Source organism: Carassius auratus, chromosome 48 (assembly GCF_003368295.1).
Source record: "Carassius auratus strain Wakin chromosome 48, ASM336829v1, whole genome shotgun sequence".
In the NCBI taxonomy this organism is placed as follows: Eukaryota; Metazoa; Chordata; class Actinopteri; order Cypriniformes; family Cyprinidae; genus Carassius; species Carassius auratus.
In genome coordinates, this window is record NC_039290.1 from 2656580 (window position 1) to 2671062 (window position 14483).

At 36.9% G+C, this 14483-nt stretch overlaps 1 protein-coding gene across 4 annotated transcripts in view; it reads left to right on the plus strand.

Moving 5' to 3' along the window:
- Positions 1 to 14483, plus strand: part of LOC113065508 (complement factor H) — a 93857-nt gene that overhangs the window by 47190 nt on the left and 32184 nt on the right. For all 4 annotated transcript variants that reach the window (XM_026236797.1, XM_026236798.1, XM_026236799.1 and 1 more), the window contains exons 8-23: positions 3740 to 3934; positions 4226 to 4322; positions 4454 to 4530; positions 4665 to 4847; positions 4963 to 5136; positions 7161 to 7355; positions 7646 to 7742; positions 7874 to 7950; positions 8085 to 8267; positions 8383 to 8556; positions 10586 to 10780; positions 11071 to 11167; positions 11299 to 11375; positions 11510 to 11692; positions 11808 to 11981; positions 14010 to 14204. In XM_026236797.1, the coding sequence (XP_026092582.1) occupies positions 3740 to 3934; positions 4226 to 4322; positions 4454 to 4530; positions 4665 to 4847; positions 4963 to 5136; positions 7161 to 7355; positions 7646 to 7742; positions 7874 to 7950; positions 8085 to 8267; positions 8383 to 8556; positions 10586 to 10780; positions 11071 to 11167; positions 11299 to 11375; positions 11510 to 11692; positions 11808 to 11981; positions 14010 to 14204 (2373 nt within the window). The remainder of the gene's footprint in view (positions 1 to 3739; positions 3935 to 4225; positions 4323 to 4453; positions 4531 to 4664; positions 4848 to 4962; positions 5137 to 7160; positions 7356 to 7645; positions 7743 to 7873; positions 7951 to 8084; positions 8268 to 8382; positions 8557 to 10585; positions 10781 to 11070; positions 11168 to 11298; positions 11376 to 11509; positions 11693 to 11807; positions 11982 to 14009; positions 14205 to 14483) is intronic.

Genomic DNA, 14483 nt, shown 5'->3' on the forward strand with positions numbered 1-14483 from the left:
TGGGGCCATATCAGATCACCAAGGTATTGAGTCCGGTGGCGGTAAAGCCCAAGTTACCTCCCATACTTGGTCGGGTACACCCAGTCTTTCATGTTTCTCGGGTCAAGCCTGTGTTTCATTCTCGCCTTAACCCATCTGCTACTAACCCTCCCCCTCCCCGTCTAGTGGATGGTTCCCCAGCCTTCGCTGTCAGGAGGTTGCTGGATGTCAGACGTCGAGGTCGGGGATTTCAGTATCTGGTGGACTGGGAGGGATATGGTCCGGATGAGAGGAGTTGGGTCCCGGCTCGGGATATTCTGGATCGGTCGCTGATCGAGGACTTCAACCGGCAGCGTGGTGGTACCTTCCCTGGAGCGCCAGGGGGCGCTCCTGGGGAGGGGGGTAATGTCACGCCCCCGGGCTGATCTGTCTGTTTTTCCCCATAGTGTGTGTTGTTTACACTTACCATGTGCTTCTGTGTCACCGTGATTCCCGTCTCCACCCTCTTGTTTCATTATTATCTTGTTATTGGTCACCATCACCTGCTCTGCATTATGATAATCACTCCTTCTCTATTTAGTCTCCTCATGTGTGCTGTCTGTTGTCAGATCGTCGAGTTGTTCTCGTCCATGTCTCAACTTTATCCACATCTCTTGTTTAGCCTGCACAGAGATTGTGCCCGTTTTGTTTTCATCCTCTAGTTTTGTTTTTCCCACTTCCTCCTGCTCTCAGGCAGCGCTACTCTCCAGCCTTCCGTGTTAGAGCTCACCGATCGCTGTCACTCCTCTTCTTCGCCGCGCCACAGCACGCCACCAGTTCCCCGCCTCAACAGCGCCCCCTCCTCCCTGTCAGTTTATCCGGGCATTGCATCAGAGGATTTCCAAGTGGAATTCGTCCAGGAGGCTCTTTTGGATCTGCTCCAGACTGCCCTGTTCCTGGATAGTTTTTGTTTGTTAATTCTTATTTTTATTTTTTTTGTCCTTTTGGAATTAAGACATCTAATAAACTGACCTTTTGAGCACCTGCAACTGAGTCCCAGTCTCGCCCTTGACAAAAAGTGGCTGCTGGACAAAAAGAGGCCAGACAATTTTTATTTTAGAATTAGAAAAAAGCAAGACATTGATAAATGGTTAAAAAGGCTATTAAATATTTTCCTTTTCAACACTGCTTTGAGACATATAAACTGATTATGTTATGTTAACAGCTAGGATTAATTTAGTGGGGAAAGTCACAAATGCATGTTCAGGACCAAAAATTTAAATGAGTACATTTATTGACCATTACACAAAATAGCCTATGCTATTCTGACTAAATATGAAGCAGTTGTGTACTGCATTAATTTATTTCACAGGTTTGGGGCAACAAAGATCATTCTTTCTGACCAAGGCACAGAGTCTGTTTACCAGGTTTATAGTTTATTGAATAAAGGTGGGGGGGGGGGGTCACTATGAATTAAAGTTGTCATGTGTGCATATGGTTCTGATTTATACACAACTTTTATGGTTCATTGTATACTTATTCTAGTGTATGTTTTGCATACACACCACACACAAAGATTTTTTTAAGCTTTCAGTGCATACATAAATACAACAACAGCAAGGCATATAATACAAAAATAAAAATAAATGAGCATAAATGAATAAGTATAAGACAGTATAAAACAAAATAGACAAAGCCTCAAGCATCACACTGAAATCGGTAATAAATCTAAAAAAAAAAAAAAGAAAGAAAAAAAAGGAAATAATTTTTGAGTTGTAAAACCCCTCCTCTTAAAACTATTTTCAAGTTTAAGATTTAGGACGATATTTTGAACCATTTGACTTGCCGTACATGCAGTCTCGCTTCTTGTGCACGCTAGTTCTGATCGTACTAGGCAACTGAACTGAGATGATGACATCACTGAATTCAAAGATGAACTGCCTTTAACTGTCATTTTGCATTATTGACACACTGTTTTCCTAATTAATTTTGTTCAGTTGCTTTGACGCAATCCTTTTTGTTAAAAGCACTATATAAATAAAGGTGACTTGACTATGTTTGCGTAAAGGGAAACAGACATTTCGAGGAGAACAGATAGACTGCTGCTGCACCGGCGGTATTCTAACCTTCAATGCTTAACTTAGTTTGCAGGCTACTAAGCTAGCCAGTGCAGTGTAGTTCAACTTTAAGCTGCTACTTAGTGCTAGATACATTTTTCCTACACATTCAGAGAGCACTAACTAAACATTGATATACCATACATCTCAATCGACTGATTCCAGCGTTTTTGTCGTTGCTACTCTGTGTGACCGTCCTCCTGTGTTTCACGGACCAGCAGCAGTAGGTGCAGCGCGCGCGCTCATCTCACGGGTCACCTGACCAGCATGGCCAAACGTCCGCTGAGCAGAAATCATCTCTCAGTCTCCGTACAACCGTTACTGTGTTAGTTAAAAATGTAAAACTGGCCCCTTAATCAGTTGATCAGCTGTCATCATTGATTGACAGCATTTCTCCTTTCTTGTGTTGACGAAGGCCCCGGCCACCCCCTAGAATCGCCATTGCCCGTTTCCACCGCAGGAACTTTACCCAGGAACTAGGGACTTTGGCCTGGTACTCAGGTTTTCTTTGGTCTGTATTCAATTGATCTATATATATTAAAAAAGGCAAATTTATATAATATTTTGTTTCATTGTAATGGCTGTATATACACATATCCCTGAACTAAGTACATTTCTGCAGCTGTTATTATGTTTAAATGAAAACGAAAGGAGGCAGTGGTATTTGATATCCTATTTCGTTTTATTGTAAATATACAGAGAGGAAATTTGCAGCAGCCAAGACGAGCTGACTGAAGTTATGAAGTACGCTGCTGTTTGCAGAATTAACGGATTTGTGTTGTCGCAGACATCACACTCTCGAGTCGAATAAGTGAAATCTAAACTACAGAGGATGCAGGTCCAAAATCAATTTACTTTATGTAGAGAAACGCGCGCAGACCTACGTCACCAGACTATTTGCCTAATCTTCCCGGTACTTAACACCGTGGTGGAAATGCAGAAAGCAACAGGTCTGGGGGGAAAAAAATTGCTGGTAAAAAAAGTTCCTGGTACAAATGTTCCAGGTAATTTCGGTGGAAACGCGGCATCTGAGTCTCACAGCAGACACGCCCCTTCAAACAGAGCATTCAAGCCAGAGGACTAAAATCAGGATATAAAAATGCATTTTATTTCTAAATTGTAAATGTAACAATCTTACTAACAATATAAGTGCACCCCAGGAAAATTTTTTCCAGGAAACAGGCATGAAGAGTATATCCATTTTTTTCCCTACACCCTATAACGCTTTCAGTGATTTATGAGAGTAACTTCCACAGATGTGTAAAGGCGGGCGTACACGGTACAAACTCGGATCGAAGATCGTGTGTCCATGCACACATCATGAGTGAGTTTATCTGAAATCGTACGGACGAGGTGAAATACGACACGATTTGACAACCTGGGCGGGGGGGGGGGGGGGGGGGTTGTGATAAAATATGAGCAACATGAACAAAAAGTTAAAACTGTTAATAGACTTTAATTAGCTGATCCAATTCAAGCATTGTAATTTAATTTCAACTGCACATCTTCCTCGATTGAGTATATAATATTTAATTTTTTCTTTTTTTTTCAAATATAAGAATAGAATGGAGAAGTTGAACTTATAATAATGATGATGATGATGATGATGATGATCTAAATAGTAATGTGACAGATTACAGTAACGCATGTTGTTTTTTCCACAGGGGAATGTACACAGCCTTCTTTTGAATCAAGAAATGTCATTTTATCAGCAAACGATCTCTCGACACAAATATTCCCAGATGGATCCAGTGTAACATTTGAGTGTGTGATTGGACACATGCCAGTTGACTCAACAGCATCTAGATCAGTTACCTGTGAGGGAAACCAGTGGACAAGTCTGGGACTCAGTTGCACAAGTATGTACTGTCATTAATTATTAAGTAATGTACATTTGTAAATTCCTTTAAAATGCCTTTGAACATTTGTATTTTAAAAGGTCTCATTTAGATACGTAAAAGGACGGTATAGGTCAAGAAGTCATTAAATAGCTTAAGTCTTTAAATAGCTCATAGTGGTTTTCCCACTGACGGCAGGAATAAATCCCTGTATCATGTAATGAAGCAACACTATAGATTATTACTCATCAATTTGACAGTATTTGAGAAGCACCAATTCTAAATCAGTCAATATCTTGATTTATATAACAGAAAAATCCTGTGGAATTCTTCCTGATATACTTAATGGGAGATATGAAATGACTGGGATTTCATTTGGTGACACGGCTAAACCAGTTTGTGACAAAGGGTAAGTGAAATACAATTTAGGTCATTTTATACATATATATATATACACTATTATAGTCTGTTTTAAACCACAAAGAAGTTAGATTGTTTGCTGTGTTAAGTATTTGGTAAGAGGCGAATCATTGCTTTCAGATACGTGTTAGCGGGTAGAGAAACAAGAAGAACATGCCGAAATCAGGGATGGGATGGCCGAGATCCTCTCTGTGAACGTATGTTAGTTCTTACATTTGGAGAAAAAAAAAATATTGAAGAGCACAAAACCATTCCTGATTTGTATTAAAACAGTTTTTATCTTTGTCCTGAAAATAAATGCCTATTCACCTGGACATGTTTTTCTCTTTAGTGGTGAAATGTTCAGCACCTCCAGTCATAGAACATGGGCAACTCAAAGATGTGCCTTTGGAAAGTTACGATTATTTAGATGCAGTCTCCTATAGCTGTAACAGAGGATTTACTCTTATAGGACAATCAACACTTCATTGTTCTGAGGATGGAACCTTTAAACCAGATCCACCAAAATGTTTTGGTAAGTTATGGTTAAAATGTCATGAGATGAAGAAAAAAAGTCTTGTGAGTTTCTTCCTGTTAATGAATAAAATATTTAATGATCAGTTCTGTTCCTTTAAATAATCTTTTACCAGATGGGTGTCCAGCACCTAAAATTCCTAATGCAAAAAGAGTTGGTGGAAAATCACCACCCTACAAACAGGGTAACTTTATAGAATACAAATGTGAAGACGGCTATACACTGAAAGGAGATGCTTATATTGTGTGTAGAGGAAATGGATGGAGCCCTGAACCACCACAATGCATCGGTAAGACTGAAATTATTTATTTTATTAATGTATGACTGCTTTTTGTAAAGGAACAGTTCACCCAGAATTAAATTTGTCATATACTTACTGTGTTGTTGTTTGAGGAAGTCTTAGTGAGCTATAGTGAGTCTAGCTAACATCACATTAGTAGTTCAGAAGATAGAAATAAGTAATAATGGGATAATAACTAAAATAGTATTCAGTAGTATATAAATAGTATTTAGTAAAATAATACGGATTCATTTGCAAACAAGGCACAATTCACTGCCAGATTTTCGGCTGAAATACAAAAGATGATGCTGTGTTGCACCACACAGTTGTGAGTGTGTGAGTAAATGTTTTCATTACATGATCACTATTGCTTTGTCTGTTATTACAGATCATTTGATATGTAATAACTTAGTATTTATGCATTTTTAACCTAAATCACAGCACCATCCATTTATGAAGTATGTAGGCTGTCAAACATACTCAACTGTTAGACAATCATAGCAGTCGGCGTTTACTTCCAAATCTACAATCCACCACGAATATTCAAACAGAGCGTGCCGATGAGGGGGGTTAAAACAGGACAGAAAACAGCCTATTACTGCTAAATTATGTTTGATAACATAATAAGATGACCTCGGAGAATGGTACAAAATAATAAAACATTCAGTTCATGACTCATTTAAGAGTGTGACTATTTCTGGGATTATCTGGATTTCTTGTACTCATATTTCTATAGTTCCCTAACCCAATGCAAATGTTGATTTTCAGCCCCACCTACGACTACTCCTGCGATTTCCACAACATCCAAGCCTCCTAAATAGAATGATATTGTCTTACGAATCTATATTTTATTATAAAAATATTAGCTATACATTAATGTTCTCATAATGGTCTTGCTTTGGGATTTAACAACATTAAGATAAAAAAGGAGCGTGCTCAGAAGCTTTCTGTAGCAAGGTTCAAATATTTATTAACAATTTAAAGAAAATTATGGCTTACAATTTAAGAATTTTTCAAAGCAAGTTCGGAGCAAACCGCTCACTTCCAAGTATAGGTCTCTGCAGGAAAGTAATGGGAGTTACCAGATCAGGGTGTTTTTAGACCATGATACCCGATCTCATAGTGATGGTTTAGGCGTGGGGTTGAGCAGAGGGGTCAAGTAATGAAGTACAAATACTTTGTTACATTACTTAAGGAGAAATTTGGGGTATCTATACTTTACTTGAGTAATTATTTTTCAGCCGACTTTTTACTTCTACTCCTTACATTTTCATGCAAGTATCTGTACTTTCTACTCCTTACATTTTAAAAATAGCTTCGTTACTGCGATTTCATTTCGGCTTGTTTTCATTCCGGCTTGTCCAATCACCAATCACAACAGTTGGCGTTTACTCTGAGTCCCACAGCAGACACGCCCCTTCAAACTGAGCATTCAAGCCAGAGGACTAAAATCAGGATATGCAAAAATGCCTTTTATTTCCAAATTGTAAATGTAACAATCTTACTAACAATATAAGTGCACCCCAGGAAACATTTTTCCATGAAACAGGCATGAAGAGTATATACATTTTTTTCCCTACACCCTATAACGCTTTCAGTGATTTATGAGAGTAACTTCCACAGATGTGTAAAGGCGGGCGTACACGGTACAAACTCGGATCGAAGATCGTGTGTCCATGCACACATCATGAGTGAGTTTATCTGAAAATCGTACGGACGAGGTGAAATACGACACGGTTTTATGACCTGGGGGGGGGGGGGGGTTGTGATAAAATATGAGCAACATGAACAAAAAGTTAAAACTGTTAATAAACTTTAATTAGCTGATCCAATTCAAGCATTGTAATTTAATTTCAACTGCACGTCTTCCTCAAATTAGTAAATAATACTTATTTAATTTTTTCTTTTGTTTTCAAATATAAGAATAGAATGGAGAAGTTGAACTTATAATAATGATGATGATGATGATGATGATGATCATGATCTAAATAGTAATGTGACAGATTACAGTAACGCATGTTGTTTTTCCACAGGGGAATGTACACAGCCTTCTTTTGAATCAAGAAATGTCATTTTATCAGCAAACGATCTCTCGACACAAATATTCCCAGATGGATCCAGTGTAACATTTGAGTGTGTGATTGGACACATGCCAGTTGACTCAACAGCATCTAGATCAGTTACCTGTGAGGGAAACCAGTGGACAAGTCTGGGACTCAGTTGCACAAGTATGTACTGTCATTAATTATTAAGTAATGTACATTTGTAAATTCCTTTAAAATGCCTTTGAACATTTGTATTTTAAAAGGTCTCATTTAGATACGTAAAAGGACGGTATAGGTCAAGAAGTCATTAAATAGCTTAAGTCTTTAAATAGCTCATAGTGGTTTTCCCACTGACGGCAGGAATAAATCCCTGTATCATGTAATGAAGCAACACTATAGATTATTACTCATCAATTTGACAGTATTTGAGAAGCACCAATTCTAAATCAGTCAATATCTTGAATACATTACAGGAAAATCCTGTGGAAGTCTTCCTAATTTCCTTTATGGGAGATATGAAATGACTGGGATTTCATTTGGTGACACGGCTAAACCAGTTTGTGACAAAGGGTAAGTGAAATACAATTTAGGTCATTTTATACATATATATATATACACTATTATAGTCTGTTTTAAACCACAAAGAAGTTAGATTGTTTGCTGTGTTAAGTATTTGGTAAGAGGCGAATCATTGCTTTCAGATACGTGTTAGCGGGTAGAGAAACAAGAAGAACATGCCGAAATCAGGGATGGGATGGCCGAGATCCTCTCTGTGAACGTATGTTAGTTCTTACATTTGGAGAAAAAAAAAATATTGAAGAGCACAAAACCATTCCTGATTTGTATTAAAACAGTTTTTATCTTTGTCCTGAAAATAAATGCCTATTCACCTGGACATGTTTTTCTCTTTAGTGGTGAAATGTTCAGCACCTCCAGTCATAGAACATGGGCAACTCAAAGATGTGCCTTTGGAAAGTTACGATTATTTAGATGCAGTCTCCTATAGCTGTAACAGAGGATTTACTCTTATAGGACAATCAACACTTCATTGTTCTGAGGATGGAACCTTTAAACCAGATCCACCAAAATGTTTTGGTAAGTTATGGTTAAAATGTCATGAGATGAAGAAAAAAAGTCTTGTGAGTTTCTTCCTGTTAATGAATAAAATATTTAATGATCAGTTCTGTTCCTTTAAATAATCTTTTACCAGATGGGTGTCCAGCACCTAAAATTCCTAATGCAAAAAGAGTTGGTGGAAAATCACCACCCTACAAACAGGGTAACTTTATAGAATACAAATGTGAAGACGGCTATACACTGAAAGGAGATGCTTATATTGTGTGTAGAGGAAATGGATGGAGCCCTGAACCACCACAATGCATCGGTAAGACTGAAATTATTTATTTTATTAATGTATGACTGCTTTTTGTAAAGGAACAGTTCACCCAGAATTAAATTTGTCATATACTTACTGTGTTGTTGTTTGAGGAAGTCTTAGTGAGCTATAGTGAGTCTAGCTAACATCACATTAGTAGTTCAGAAGATAGAAATAAGTAATAATGGGATAATAACTAAAATAGTATTCAGTAGTATATAAATAGTATTTAGTAAAATAATACGGATTCATTTGCAAACAAGGCACAATTCACTGCCAGATTTTCGGCTGAAATACAAAAGATGATGCTGTGTTGCACCACACAGTTGTGAGTGTGTGAGTAAATGTTTTCATTACATGATCACTATTGCTTTGTCTGTTATTACAGATCATTTGATATGTAATAACTTAGTATTTATGCATTTTTAACCTAAATCACAGCACCATCCATTTATGAAGTATGTAGGCTGTCAAACATACTCAACTGTTAGACAATCATAGCAGTCGGCGTTTACTTCCAAATCTACAATCCACCACGAATATTCAAACAGAGCGTGCCGATGAGGGGGGTTAAAACAGGACAGAAAACAGCCTATTACTGCTAAATTATGTTTGATAACATAATAAGATGACCTCGGAGAATGGTACAAAATAATAAAACATTCAGTTCATGACTCATTTAAGAGTGTGACTATTTCTGGGATTATCTGGATTTCTTGTACTCATATTTCTATAGTTCCCTAACCCAATGCAAATGTTGATTTTCAGCCCCACCTACGACTACTCCTGCGATTTCCACAACATCCAAGCCTCCTAAATAGAATGATATTGTCTTATGAATCTATATTTTATTATAAAAATATTAGCTATACATTAATGTTCTCATAATGGTCTTGCTTTGGGATTTAACAACATTAAGATAAAAAAGGTGCGTGCTCAGAAGCTTTCTGTAGCAAGGTTCAAATATTTATTAACAATTTAAAGAAAATTATGGCTTACAATTTAAGAATTTTTCAAAGCAAGTTCGGAGCAAACCGCTCACTTCCAAGTATAGGTCTCTGCAGGAAAGTAATGGGAGTTACCAGATCAGGGTGTTTTTAGACCATGATACCCGATCTCATAGTGATGGTTTAGGCGTGGGGTTGAGCAGAGGGGTCAAGTAATGAAGTACAAATACTTTGTTACATTACTTAAGGAGAAATTTGGGGTATCTATACTTTACTTGAGTAATTATTTTTCAGCCGACTTTTTACTTCTACTCCTTACATTTTCATGCAAGTATCTGTACTTTCTACTCCTTACATTTTAAAAATAGCTTCGCTACTGCGATTTCATTTCGGCTTGTTTTCATTCCGGCTTGTCCAATCACCAATCACAACAGTTGGCGTTTACTCTGAGTCCCACAGCAGACACGCCCCTTCAAACTGAGCATTCAAGCCAGAGGACTAAAATCAGGATATGCAAAAATGCCTTTTATTTCCAAATTGTAAATGTAACAATCTTACTAACAATATAAGTGCACCCCAGGAAACATTTTTCCATGAAACAGGCATGAAGAGTATATACATTTTTTTCCCTACACCCTATAACGCTTTCAGTGATTTATGAGAGTAACTTCCACAGATGTGTAAAGGCGGGCGTACACGGTACAAACTCGGATCGAAGATCGTGTGTCCATGCACACATCATGAGTGAGTTTATCTCAAAATCGTACGGACGAGGTGAAATACGACACGGTTTTATGACCTGGGGGGGGGGGGGGTTGTGATAAAATATGAGCAACATGAACAAAAAGTTAAAACTGTTAATAAACTTTAATTAGCTGATCCAATTCAAGCATTGTAATTTAATTTCAACTGCACGTCTTCCTCAAATTAGTAAATAATACTTATTTAATTTTTTCTTTTGTTTTCAAATATAAGAATAGAATGGAGAAGTTGAACTTATAATAATGATGATGATGATGATGATGATGATGATGATCATGATCTAAATAGTAATGTGACAGATTACAGTAACGCATGTTGTTTTTCCACAGGGGAATGTACACAGCCTTCTTTTGAATCAAGAAATGTCATTTTATCAGCAAACGATCTCTCGACACAAATATTCCCAGATGGATCCAGTGTAACATTTGAGTGTGTGATTGGACACATGCCAGTTGACTCAACAGCATCTAGATCAGTTACCTGTGAGGGAAACCAGTGGACAAGTCTGGGACTCAGTTGCACAAGTATGTACTGTCATTAATTATTAAGTAATGTACATTTGTAAATTCCTTTAAAATGCCTTTGAACATTTGTATTTTAAAAGGTCTCATTTAGATACGTAAAAGGACGGTATAGGTCAAGAAGTCATTAAATAGCTTAAGTCTTTAAATAGCTCATAGGGGTTTTCCCACTGACGGCAGGAATAAATCCCTGTATCATGTAATGAAGCAACACTATAGATTATTACTCATCAATTTGACAGTATTTGAGAAGCACCAATTCTAAATCAGTCAATATCTTGAATACATTACAGGAAAATCCTGTGGAAGTCTTCCTAATTTCCTTTATGGGAGATATGAAATGACTGGGATTTCATTTGGTGACACGGCTAAACCAGTTTGTGACAAAGGGTAAGTGAAATACAATTTAGGTCATTTTATATATATATATATATATGCTATTATAGTCTGTTTTAAACCACAAAGAAGTTAGATTGTTTGCTGTGTTAAGTATTTGGTAAGAGGCGAATCATTGCTTTCAGATACGTGTTAGCGGGTAGAGAAATAACAAGAACATGCCGAAATCAGGGATGGGATGGCCGAGATCCTCTCTGTGAACGTATGTTAGTTCTTACATTTGGAGAAAAAAAAAATATTGAAGAGCACAAAACCATTCCTGATTTGTATTAAAACAGTTTTTATCTTTGTCCTGAAAATAAATGCCTATTCACCTGGACATGTTTTTCTCTTTAGTGGTGAAATGTTCAGCACCTCCAGTCATAGAACATGGGCAACTCAAAGATGTGCCTTTGGAAAGTTACGATTATTTAGATGCAGTCTCCTATAGCTGTAACAGAGGATTTACTCTTATAGGACAATCAACACTTCATTGTTCTGAGGATGGAACCTTTAAACCAGATCCACCAAAATGTTTTGGTAAGTTATGGTTAAAATGTCATGAGATGAAGAAAAAAAGTCTTGTGAGTTTCTTCCTGTTAATGAATAAAATATTTAATGATCAGTTCTGTTCCTTTAAATAATCTTTTACCAGATGGGTGTCCAGCACCTAAAATTCCTAATGCAAAAAGAGTTGGTGGAAAATCACCACCCTACAAACAGGGTAACTTTATAGAATACAAATGTGAAGACGGCTATACACTGAAAGGAGATGCTTATATTGTGTGTAGAGGAAATGGATGGAGCCCTGAACCACCACAATGCATCGGTAAGACTGAAATTATTTATTTTATTAATGTATGACTGCTTTTTGTAAAGGAACAGTTCACCCAGAATTAAATTTGTCATATACTTACTGTGTTGTTGTTTGAGGAAGTCTTAGTGAGCTATAGTGAGTCTAGCTAACATCACATTAGTAGTTCAGAAGATAGAAATAAGTAATAATGGAATAATAACTAAAATAGTATTCAGTAGTATATAAATAGTATTTAGTAAAATAATACGGATTCATTTGCAAACAAGGCACAATTCACTGCCAGATTTTCGGCTGAAATACAAAAGATGATGCTGTGTTGCACCACACAGTTGTGAGTGTGTGAGTAAATGTTTTCATTACATGATCACTATTGCTTTGTCTGTTATTACAGATCATTTGATATGTAATAACTTAGTATTTATGCATTTTTAACCTAAATCACAGCACCATCCATTTATGAAGTATGTAGGCTGTCAAACATACTCAACTATTAGACAATCATAGCAGTCGGCGTTTACTTCCAAATCTACAATCCACCACGAATATTCAAACAGAGCGTGCCGATGAGGGGGGTTAAAACAGGACAGAAAACAGCCTATTACTGCTAAATTATGTTTGATAACATAATAAGATGACCTCGGAGAATGGTACAAAATAATAAAACATTCAGTTCATGACTCATTTAAGAGTGTGACTATTTCTGGGATTATCTGGATTTCTTGTACTCATAGTTCTATAGTTCCCTAACCCAATGCAAATGTTGATTTTCAGCCCCACCTACGACTACTCCTGCGATTTCCACAACATCCAAGCCTCCTAAATAGAATGATATTGTCTTATGAATCTATATTTTATTATAAAAATATTAGCTATACATTAATGTTCTCATAATGGTCTTGCTTTGGGATTTAACAACATTAAGATAAAAAAGGTGCGTGCTCAGAAGCTTTCTGTAGCAAGGTTCAAATATTTATTAACAATTTAAAGAAAATTATGGCTTACAATTTAAGAATTTTTCAAAGCAAGTTCGGAGCAAACCGCTCACTTCCAAGTATAGGTCTCTGCAGCAAAGTAATGGGAGTTACCAGATCAGGGTGTTTTTAGACCATGATACCCGATCTCATAGTGATGGTTTAGGCGTGGGGTTGAGCAGAGGGGTCAAGTAATGAAGTACAAATACTTTGTTACATTACTTAAGGAGAAATTTGGGGTATCTATACTTTACTTGAGTAATCATTTTTCAGCCGACTTTTTACTTCTACTCCTTACATTTTCATGCAAGTATCTGTACTTTCTACTCCTTACATTTTAAAAATAGCTTCGTTACTGCTATTTCATTTCGGCTTGTTTTCATTCCGGCTTGTCCAATCACCAATCACAACAGTTGGCGTTTACTCTGAGTCCCACAGCAGACACGCCCCTTCAAACTGAGCATTCAAGCCAGAGGACTAAAATCAGGATATAAAAATGTCTTTAATTTCTAAATTGTAAATGTAACAATCTTACTAACAATATAAGTGCACCCCAGGAAACATTTTTCCATGAAACAGGCATGAAGAGTATATCAATTTTTTTCCCTACACCCTATAACGCTTTCAGTGATTTATGAGAGTAACTTCCACAGATGTGTAAAGGCGGGCGTACACGGTACAAACTCGGATCGAAGATCGTGTGTCCATGCACACATCATGAGTGAGTTTATCTGAAATCGTACGGACGAGGTGAAATACGACACGGTTTTATGACCTGGGGGGGGGGGGGGGTGTGATAAAATATGAGCAACATGAACAAAAAGTTACAACTGTTAATAAACTTTAATTAGCTGATCCAATTCAAGCATTGTAATTTAATTTCAACTGCACGTCTTCCTCAAATTAGTAAATAATACTTATTTAATTTTTTCTTTTTTTTCAAATTTAAGAATAGAATGGAGAAGTTGAAATTATAATAATGATGATGATGATGATGATGATGATGATGATTATCATGATCTAATTAGTAATGTGACAGATTACAGTAACGCATGTTGTTTTTCCACAGGGGAATGTACACAGCCTTCTTTTGAATCAAGAAATGTCATTTTATCAGCAAACGATCTCTCGACACAAATATTCCCAGATGGATCCAGTGTAACATTTGAGTGTGTGATTGGACACATGCCAGTTGACTCAACAGCATCTAGATCAGTTACCTGTGAGGGAAACCAGTGGACAAGTCTGGGACTCAGTTGCACAAGTATGTACTGTCATTAATTATTAAGTAATGAACATTTGTAAATTCCTTTAAAATGCCTTTGAACATTTGTATTTTAAAAGGTCTCATTTAGATATGTAAAAGGACGGTATAGGTGAAGAAGTCATTAAATAGCTTAAGTCTTTAAATAGCTCATAGTGGTTTTCCCACTGACGGCAGGAATAAATCCCTGTATCATGTGATGAAGCAACACTATAGATTATTACTCATCAATTTGACAGTATTTGAGAAGCACCAATTCTAAATCAGTCAATATCTTGA